Below are 11,429 nucleotides of genomic sequence, written 5' to 3' on the forward strand. Positions count from 1 at the left end.
ATATATATATATATATATATATATATATATATATATATACATAATCTACATATATTAACAGATAACATGTATATAGAAATAAATACCTCAAGATTGTTTACACGATTCATTTACGCAACTTATCGTTTGAATCAAAATAATTCCAAATTGAATAAGTAGTGATGACAATATATCGCGCGTATACACATAACGAAATATATGAGTGTAACAGTTAATATTTATTATACACCACACATAATTATATTTGGCACAAAATTCTTTTATTATCACTCCTATACAATCTAATTCACTTTATACGCAATTGTATTTGACAATAGATGACCTTTAATGTTTCATAGGTCATTTCCTGATTTTGCACACAGATTGCGTTTCATGTTACGTTTCAGTACAAAATATCTAACTTATTTAGATCTTTAACATTTCTCGATGTGAAAATATACAGCATTATATATATGAATAATCTGGACATTTACAGCATATCCAGATTAAGATGAATTTCAAATAACATACACGAAGAAATTCGGTGAGAAATGCGGTGAAATAACTATTAATTAATATATTGTCGTTCGCATTTCTCTGTTCGTGTTTTCCTTTCACTTATATTTGGAACCGCATAATTAAATTGCACATTTGAAAATTTTTATTATATCTTAAAACTCTTGACATAAAGGAAAGGAAAACATTGAATATTGTGTATTTCATGTTATTTTTGCAAATTAATTCTGTGATCTTAGTTTATTTGATAAATTTTCGCTATATCAATTTTTTTTTTTTTTAATTCAATGTCTAAAATTTTTGTCATTCATACAGTCTATATTAGATATACGCAATTTTATAATTCTATATATCACAGGCATTACATTTGCATTAATAAACTATCTAATATTAATTTACATCACATAAGAAACTAATGTATTTTTTCTTCTTTTGTATATTGGGATTGTAACACAATGAATGAAAAACTGAAATCAACACGATCTTACTTCTTGGATGGATATAATACACATTCGCTTGACGTTGGAATGAGATGGATTGCGTTTTGGAGGATTTGCGATACGGAGAGCATAAATTATAAAAGGATTAAAAGACATAGATGAAAATGAGAATAGCGAAACAGGATACTTTCAAGAGGAAATTCAGGATCAGGAGAGAGAAAGGATTCTCAATTGCTGGCTCAGGAAACGTTGGCAAGTCCATTACGAGGAGGCGATGAATGCCGATTAATATTTCTTTTTAAAACTAGTAGAATCCCAGTTTAAAACTAAATATTTTTGTGTGTCGCTGTTTTAAAGAAAAACATAACGAGAGTGGAACTTCCTCATTATGTTATGTGCTTATCAGGATTAAAGTGCTTCCAGTTGCGTATTATTTTCGCGTATCGATTTAAAAAGAAAAAAAAAGCATTCCGCGCGTTTATTAATTTATTTATAATCTGAGTCAAACTAGTAATGGATTGTCAACTATAACTGGATTCTGTTTGGTTTATAACTAAAGTTTTTTGAACTTTAGTGAAGATTAATTTTTCGGATCATTCATTAAGGATGGATTTTCTGCATGATATTTATCCTCTTCTTGATACAACGTATAACATCAATACTAAACTCAATTTTATTAGCCATATGAAACGTTTCGTATTTAGTGAAAGGTGGAAGTGATTCTTTGGAAAAACTGTTGCATGTCTAATAATTGTTCGATAATATCGGCGATCTAAAGTCCAATTGTCAAACAAAACGTGTTTCCCGATAACTATTGCTATTTTCTCGACCAATCGTGACCGTCAAGTGCATCTTTTTCTCGCGTACATTGTAAACCACAGTGTCTTCAGGATTTAACTGACATAAACAAGAGGATGGTACATTTGAGTAACACTACCTGTCTGTCATCTTGACGGGAACTGAACCTCATAATTTTAGAGGAACTCCTTACAAACGGTACGACGGACAGGATTCTCCGGATATGTTTGGATTAGGATGCTAGCAGGATTCGAAACGGGATAAATTAGTATGCATGGACGGATATTTTTGGATAAGGATAAAATTGCCTGCGCTGTATTCACCGGATCACTCGGATTCATTAAGGGAACGATATGCGATGTAGAAGAATGTGGATTTGGAAGCATGATATCGTTCACGCTTCATAGGGTTCACGGATTTATCTCCTAGGTCAGATACGGAATTTGGACTCGTATTTAGCGGGATCAATTGACAAGATAATTGGATGTCATTTTTCTCACGGATGAAATGAAAAGCGGATGAGATGATGGCTGTAAGGTATTTGTGCAAACAGTTTATACCTGAGATACTATCGATATTTATTTCTGCATGCTCTCTTCGAAAATATTCTTACATTCGTATTTTCATTTTTATCACCAACAAGACAAATGCAATTTAGTAACACGCAATATAAAAAGCCTGCCTCGATAAAAGTCTTAAAATGTGTTTGCATTAATAACCGATCCTCTTTGTGTTTAGCTTCATTCTCATTGTTGTGAAATTTGTTATACATAACTCACAAGACAGATTTCGCAACAATAGCAGTAATTAGTTTATAACAATTTACTCTTTTGTTTAATTAACATCACAGATAAGTATATTTTTAATTATTTTATGTGTTATTTCTGTGTTATATACATACATACATACACATACACATACACACATATACATATATATATATATATATATATATATATACTGCTATAGTTAATTGTACGAATTGTATAGCAATAAGAAGAATATGAATAGCATTGAATCTATAACAGTCTTGCATAGTGTGTATTTATCCACAAAATTTAAAATACGATTATTCAAATTGATAATAACAATTTCTCTATTGCGCATTTTTGTTATATACAAATTTATCATCTGCTATATATAAAATTTATTATTCCGCGCATTGTACATACCTAAATATTTTCTACATTGTACAGGACATACAATTTAGAATGTACTTCACAAAATATAATTCCGATTGCTTCATACTTTCATTAAATAGGATTCCCTTAACATGACGCTTCTTTGCAATTCTTTTCTCTACACAGTACCTTATTCTCTTTAAAAATTCTTGTGAATTATTAAACTGGCAAATGAGACAATTAAAAATAAATACATTAAGAATGATATTGTTTTATACAATTTTCCTTCAATTATTCGCCTATGAATAGATCTACTTTAAAGTAATATCACGCGTTTAAGGTATGAATTAATGCCTTCGTGGGTTTGTAAATAAAAAAGTCGTGACCATGTTCCACCTTGGGTAAGTATTATATTTGAAATTTTTTTATCGTATACTTTGTTAGGCTGCTTTGTTAGGATATAATATAGGCAATAGGCACATGCCTTTTTAAAATTTAAAGCTACAAATTAAGCACACATTTATATGAAAATCTTTAAAGAATAATTCTATTTGTACCTGATTTATAATAAGAGATTTATTCTATTTAAAACAAGTCGAAAACAAATCGAACAGCTGACTAAACAAAAAACCGTTTATTTATTTATGCATTTTTTGCGTTAATATGAAAATATATATATATACACACACACATTTAGAACGAAAAGAAAAGAATAAAAAAAATATATAAAATATATATAAAAGAGAATGAAAAGTGATATTGAAAAGAATAAATTTATAAAATGTGCATAAATTTATAAAATGTGTTTGAAGTTTTAAAAAATAGTCACGATGATTAATACGCAAAAAAGCTGTGTTGATGTTATTTATTAAAACTTTGTTATTTGTACATGATATTGCCAATAAAAAAATATAAAAAATATAAAAAATAAAAACTTATAAAATCAGCCTGAGAATTTTAAGATAAATATGACGAATTCATGTTTGAAAATTAACATCATATTTGAAAATTGTTAATGCTTTATTTGATTTGCCACACGTGCTCTAAATACTACAATGTTTGTCATAAACAACGATTTCGTCCAGTCTCAATTAATCTCCCGAAGGGGTGTAATAATAAGATCCTTGATAAGTACGTTCTCTGGAGTCTGCAATGAGTAGAGAATAGCGTCCGCCACGTCTTTTGGTTTTAAAGCCAATCGTGAATTTTCCTTCAACCATTGTTGGTTGAGTTCGGTCTCCACCAAGCCTGGACAGATGTTCTGTTGCAAGAGAATGAATCATGTTAACAGAAATAAAAAAAAACTGTCAAACAAATTTTCAGTATACCTTTTTCTGAAATATTTTTTATTTTTATTTAATAAAAAATTATTAAACAAATTATTATTACTTTTTTAAGCAATTTCTTAATACTATGCTTTAAATATACTTTACTTTGTCCGTAAGAATTTGGAAAAACCAAATTTTTTTTCAATGACGAATAAAATGTTAAGAGATCATAATTTGAAACAGTGTTAACTTTATGTTGCAATGATAAAATTGACTTTATACATAAGTACTTAAAAAAACAATTCGGTATTATAGTACAGTTTCGAAGTTACTTACGGTCACTTTGATGTTGGACTCGTTTTGGGCTAACTCCAAACGAAGACATTCACTCAGTGCGGTCAACGCGGACTTGCTTGCAGCATATGCCGGGGAAAGAGGTCGATCGGAGGCAAGAGGCAACAATTTCAATCCGCATACATCGTTGACATTGATGATCCAGCCGTTGTCGATTTCTAATATTTTTTTATTTATCAAAGATATAGAAATAATTTTTTCTAATTTTCCTTGATACCTACCTTTGTTCTTCATCAATTGCAGAATCTTCTTAGTGAGAAGCGATAAACCAAGTAAGTTGATATCAATAGTTTTTTTAAGTTCCTGTATACCACCGTTGATGCTGGACCAATCTAAGCTAATACTAGCGCTGTTTACTAAGATATCCACACTACCCAGGTTTTTCTCTATCCACTCCGATGTACTTTCGATCTCATTCGGAAGACTTAAGTCGCATTGAAGAGGATATAGTTTGCCGGGTTTGTCCTTCAGCTCATCCACAAGAAGCTACAGAAATCATAAAAGAGATGATAAAGTCTGCGACACACGATGCCTTGTTTTCCTACTGGATTGCTAGCTGGATTAGAATCTTGCCGTATTGGCTGCGATGCTGTCAGTGCCAGCATCGTAGTCAATTCGATGACAAGATTCTAATTCAGTAGGAAAACAAACATCGTATGCCATTGGCTTAACTCATAATTTATTAATATCATTTATTGTTATTAAATAAAATGCACTTTACGCAACAAATTTGTTTCGAAGTAATTTAATTAACCAATCGGAAGAAAAAATTTTACTAATTGACTGATTTATAGCATCAAGTAAACCATAGTCATAATCCATTTTTTATATACAATTTATTATATTTTAGATAATGTTAACATTAAATATACCTTCAGCTTGTTTATATCGCTAGAGAGGCCGATAACTTTAAGTCCCTTCGACACCAATTCTTCGGTGACTGCTTTACCAATTCCGGAGCAGGCGCCGGTGACAAGGGCGATCTTGTTCGTTAAAGTATTCATACTGAAGGTTAATTGAAAGGAACGAGAGAAGATTGCTGTTCACTGCTACGAGAAGCTTCTGCCAATCCACATCCCCGACACCTATTTATATCATGCTGAAAGTCTGAACTTCGATTAGGGTCGTGTATAATCTACGTCTAGATAATTCATTGCTTTCTGAATGATGCATTTCTGTGCGGGTATTGCATATTATTTGTGATATTATTGCTTGTTTTTGGCACGTGGCAGAAGAATACCTCCATCTGAAATATAATATCGTGGTCATATACCGATAAGACTTATCGTCGTTGTTGAAACTTGAGATACGTTCGCGAATGTGTTAATTATCACGGAAACGAAATATCATTAATGAAAATAATAATTAATTAAAGTCAATATTTTGTTATTTATATAGCATGCATGATCTACGATATGTCTCGTGTTCTTTTTCGGATTTTTTAAAAATTAATATTATCTAAATATATAAAAATATTTTTATTTTAAATTATACATACAATACACATATTTAATTTAACATTTTATTATAGAGGCTATATAAAAAATATTTAAATTAAAATTTATAACGGCTTTTTGAAAAAAATCAAAATTATTTAAGAAAGGAGCATAAGAGCCAATGCTGGATATTATTGCGAAATAATTCTATCATATTAAGTGAAACATAAATACAGACGTTTAGACTTTTTTTTAAATCATATTCTCAGTGTTTACAATAGTAAAATTAAAATTATGTAAAGAATCATTAAAAGCGCAATATAAATTAAAAAACTTATAATGATTACATACAATTCTTATAAAAAATTGCATGTTATATTGCTGTCAAGATGTTGATCATAATTGTACATTTTGCAGCAACTACGGTATTTTTTTTAGTTCTTACCAAAATTATTCTTAAAATTGGAAATTTATATGCAATAGAAAAAAAATTTGAATGCATGAATTTTAAGAATAATTTTCATAAAAATAAATATATCATAATTGTTAAAAATATACGATGAATTGCGATCAACATCTTAGCAGATATGCAACTTGATATGCAACTTTTTATTTAATAATTGTATCTAACTGTTATAAGTTTTAATTTTATTGCACTTTTAATGATTCTCTACATATAATTTAAATTTAATTTTACTACCTTAAACACTTAGAATAATCTAAAAAAATTAAAAAACATCTGTATGTTTTATTTAATATGATAGAATACTTTTGCAATAATATCCAGTCGATTTTATATTCCTTCCTCTAATAACTTTAAAAAATACTTGTTATTATTTCATCTTAAAGCTTTGATGCAAGATACAATTTTATCGAATGTTAATGCATGAATATTACAAGATATAAAATATTTTTTATATAATAAGATGCATTCAGTAATAGATAATTATTTTAGAGCAATAGGTAATTCCAAGTAGCGTTTACAAAGCATTAAAAAAAATACATATAACTTTTTTAGCATTTTTGCAAGTACTTATACTGTATTACTTGAGATAATCAGTAATAAGGTTACAAAAATAAGAGTAAAAAGTAATACCAGGATTTCAGAATTAATTAATGTTTAATATTAAAACAGTATCTTCTTTAGATTATAATAAAAATAGCACGGGATCGAGAATGCTGACGAAACGAATTTGCACGATTTCCGAAGAAAATGATAAAACGTTCTGCGATATCTTTGTTAGGGACACTATATCAGAAGTTTCAGAGAACGTGAAGGATCTTTCGCGAAGTGATCTCATCCGCATACAAAGTTGGCACAGTTAAAAGAGAAAATTCTAACTAACTGCGAATATTGTGCGAACAACGCGTCTCTGCGTACATTCATCTTTTCTGTTGATTTATATCGATTATGTTCGATTCTTTCAGAATATATCACTGTTCTTTAAAATTGAAAATCGTAGTAGAAATCCTTACAATATTGCAGATGCATCGTTAATTGCACGAAGTGCAGCAACAACGCTCAGCAACACACAAATTTTTCAGTAGTAGTCGTAAAGTTTATTATGATTTCTCAATAATGGATCTTAATTTAGGACATCTCTATCTTAAACTTTTAATATGCTCCATTGCAATATGATATTTAAAAATATGTAAAACTTATTATTTAGATTTTTATATATATATATATATATATATATTTATATATTTATTTTATGATAATCAGAGTTACATAACAAAGTATTATATTTTATTGTACATTGTATTGTATATTTTTGTGGTTCTTACTAATATAAGCGAATTTTTTCAATCAATCTGCCATGCTAAAATATATAAACAAGAAAAGAAATATAAAAAGAAGCATAAGTAATCGCTTTTTTAGTTTCAAAAAGTTATGAAAAGCAATTATTCTAATTACATTCAACATTTCGTCTTTGATCGTCGCTTTGAAAATCGATTACCACGATTCACCCAAAGGTCTCAATATGACATCCTGTATCTGTAAGGAGAAGATATCATTTTTATTAAGTTTTATTTAAATTTTATTTTATATGACAAAAAAGGACAATGTTTAGAAACGTAATATTGTCTAAAGACGTATATGCGACATACCAACACGTGAGGAGGATTAGACAACACATAAATTACCGCCGCTGCCACATCGTCCGGATTCAAAACCGGCATTGCTGCCATTACTTCCGGGGAGAACATGCTATAAGAAGCCATGAATTCCGTCGCAACCAAACCAGGACTAATGTTCTACATATACAGAAATAATGTAATTAAAAAGATTTGTTCTTATCTTATAAGCTTGTTCTATTTTAAATACATATGTACATACTTCTTATCATTAATTGTATAAAAATAATTTTTAATATAATAAGGAGAGAATTTAAAATGATTTCAATAAAAATACATTGTTTTGAGGAATAGTTACGTTTCATTTATTAATTGTCTTACTGTGACACGTATGTGCGTGCCCGCAAGCTCGTGTCGCAAAGTCATAGCCAGGCCGGTGATAGCACGCTTTGATGCCGGATATACGCTAAATCCTGGAACAAAAGGTACTCTCTCGGCAGCCAAACTATTCACGTGAATCACGATGGCATCTTCATCCGCCGTCTCGCGCATCATGCGTACTGCCTCGCGTGTGCAGAGACAGAGTCCCAGAACATTCACGTCGAACACGGATCGCCAGTCCTCTAAAGTACCATCTGTAAAACATATTGGAGAATTAAATTCAATTATTTTACGTTATTCCCTACAATAATGCATTTTTATCTTTTTTATAATAAAATTGTCTATTTTGTATATCTGATTGAACAGAAGAGTTTAAAGAAAATCCATGAAAACTTCTTTAGAAGTAAAGAAATGTTAACATCGAATTTAAAATTTATGCAAAGCTCTTACAGATCCATAATAAGAACTTCGCATAAATTCTAAATTCGAATTTTGTTAATATTTCTTTACTTCTGAAGAAATTTTCATATGTTTTCTTTAAATTCTTCTGTCCAATATTAAAATCTTTACCTATGAGCGAAGATTCTTTGGTGATACCAGCACTGTTAACGAGAACGCTTATCGGTCCAAGATTATCCTTCACCCACGCGAAAGCTATGGTTATGCTTTCCTCTTTAGTGACATCGCATTTCACGGCATGGAGTTTGTCCGAGGAATCTTTCAAACAATCAGCGATTTCCTTAATTTTTTCCACTCTCCTCGCGAAGCCTGCCACTATCATACCTGACATAACAAAACGATCACACCAATGAGCTTCATATTATATTAGATTGGCAAGGAAGGAATTGCGTTTTTTTTAGCTCAAAGTTGTATATATATATTGTTGTATATATAATATCTTCGTCAATAATGAATGAAATTTAAATTTAAAAAAAGAGTTTTAAAATTTGAAATCTCTACTTTTAAAAGCTTACCATATTTTTTAAGTTTATATGAGTTTGGTAATTTTTACATATCAAAAACTAGCTGAAAAAGACGGAAAATTTTCTTCTCACTTTGTAAGTTTGTAACGTGCTCAAAACAAATTTGAGAAAATTTTCGACTACTTATCGTGAAAGCTTGATATTTTCCCTACAAAATTGTTTTTTAAAAATATTCCTACGATTTTTGGTTACTGAGTTATCGCGGATTAAATAAAAGAAACATTGACTTTAATTGCTCATAACTCCGTTAAAAATTGTCGTATCGCAATTTAAAAAAGAGATTCTTAAAGCTGAAACTTTACTCTATCAAGATATATTTATATTGGTTGGTAAGAAAATAATTGCGTTTTTACTGATAGATGCTTTTTAAAAAAACGCAATTATTTTCTTGCCAATCCAATATTAATTCAAACGAGGATTAAAATAATTCTCTAATAATAAGACTTTGAATATTTTACAACATTTCAAATAGCACGTCAATATCTTGTTTTCTTTCGAATGTAAGTGATATTACACTTCCCAATTAGTGGACGTTACGGCAACAATTATCTCGCGAGTCGAGATAAACGTGTACAATCGTAAAGTCAAATTTCTCGCCGAAGGAATTTTTAACATAATATTAATTTATTGTAATTGGAACATTTCTTCACCTTGTTTAACAAGATTTCGTGCGATTGCTGCACCAATTCCAGCGCTGGCACCAGTTACTACGGCCACTTTTCCGTTCCATCGCTCCATTCTTCTGCAGTGAGACTTGAGACGCAACTGCGAACCAGAAGCCCTCGATAATCCGATTGCGTTTACAAGCTCTAGTCATCAATATAGTGAAAAAGGAGGACAGATATAGGTATGAAATTCAATAGGTATGAAATTCGATAGAAAAGAAAAGAAATTCTTTGTAACTGACCACTGCCTGGCCTTAATCAGATGGAATTACATCTGATTCAATTTTGATCTTACGAAAAAAATAAAAAAATCAATAGATTTTTTTTATTAGAAAAACAGGAGAAGAATTCAATCGGAATAATTCCAATTTATTTCGTTTATGTTTGCATGTATTTATTAACCACATTAATATATTATTTATAAATTGTTTAAGAGCAAAATTTTTATTCAATTTTTTACATTCATCGAGTTATTTAATATAATTATATTGTATATTTACCGTTTAATTATATTATACATATTTATTAATTATAATATTAAAATATTAACAATTAAATTTCTTAAATTTGATCAAAGACCAATTATTGCGTAATGTGCGAGATGCAATTGCTTCTTTGTCATTTTAAACGCATCTCAAGGCCAATGAAGATTAATTATCAATTGAGTTTATAATGAATTATAGCTAACAACTGCATATTTATGAGACCATATGAGATCATATATGTCTGCAATTATCTAATAAACATTGTCGCATAAATTTAAACAGATTTACTTGGAGTATTCTCCGTTCCACGAACATCATGCATAGTTATGTTAAATATTCGAATTATACTTATTATAAATCGCAATTAGGTAAAGGTAAATAAATACCGTTCAATTCCGAGTTGACTACAGTATATTTTGGGCGTGAGGCGTCTACATGGATGAGTACTATACAATGCGAGGTATTAATTTTTCTCTCCTAGAGATCTAAAGTTTTCTTTATCGCATAACCGTGATATATCTCGAAATGATAATGATCGATCGAATGTGTAGAATTTCTAAACATCAGGACTTAGGCAGACAAACTTGGTACAAAGAATTGTGTATATGTTTCTTCCTTTCTATTTTTTTTAGATGTTTAGAAGAGAACGTGTCCTCCCTCTTTCTGTCACTTTTAAAAAACGCACCTCTCACTAACTCAACCGACGAACGAGCTCTAACATGTATAGTCGTATTAAAAGAAATAAAAAGGAGTGTTCACGCCTTTGCTTTCTCTGTACCATTTACTACACCGTCAATTGTTCTATTTACAAATCCTATTCCTTTTTACAAATATCTATACGCTTCTTATACGTTGCAAGAAAATATATCACTTCTTCTCGTGTAGAGACACGTACGCTACGTTTACATCACGCTGAATTCGCGA

General features: G+C 30.0%; 1 protein-coding gene across 1 annotated transcript; it reads right to left on the bottom strand.

Moving 5' to 3' along the window:
* Nucleotides 1-3,704: 3,704 nt before the first annotated feature.
* Nucleotides 3,705-10,093, bottom strand: LOC105617802 (tropinone reductase homolog At2g29260, chloroplastic-like). The gene is made up of 9 exons (XM_012199357.1): nucleotides 10,006-10,093; nucleotides 8,943-9,155; nucleotides 8,373-8,626; nucleotides 7,959-8,171; nucleotides 7,874-7,911; nucleotides 5,349-5,481; nucleotides 4,698-4,962; nucleotides 4,459-4,634; nucleotides 3,705-4,115 (listed from the first exon to the last, which is right to left on the bottom strand). The coding sequence occupies exons 1-9, from the start codon at nucleotides 10,091-10,093 to the stop codon at nucleotides 3,942-3,944; spliced, it is 1,554 nt and encodes a 517-aa protein (XP_012054747.1). The 3' UTR covers nucleotides 3,705-3,941.
* Between the last annotated feature and the right edge of the window lie 1,336 nt (nucleotides 10,094-11,429).

Source organism: Atta cephalotes (genome assembly GCF_000143395.1).
Source record: "Atta cephalotes unplaced genomic scaffold scaffold00001, whole genome shotgun sequence".
Taxonomy (NCBI): domain Eukaryota; kingdom Metazoa; phylum Arthropoda; class Insecta; order Hymenoptera; family Formicidae; genus Atta; species Atta cephalotes.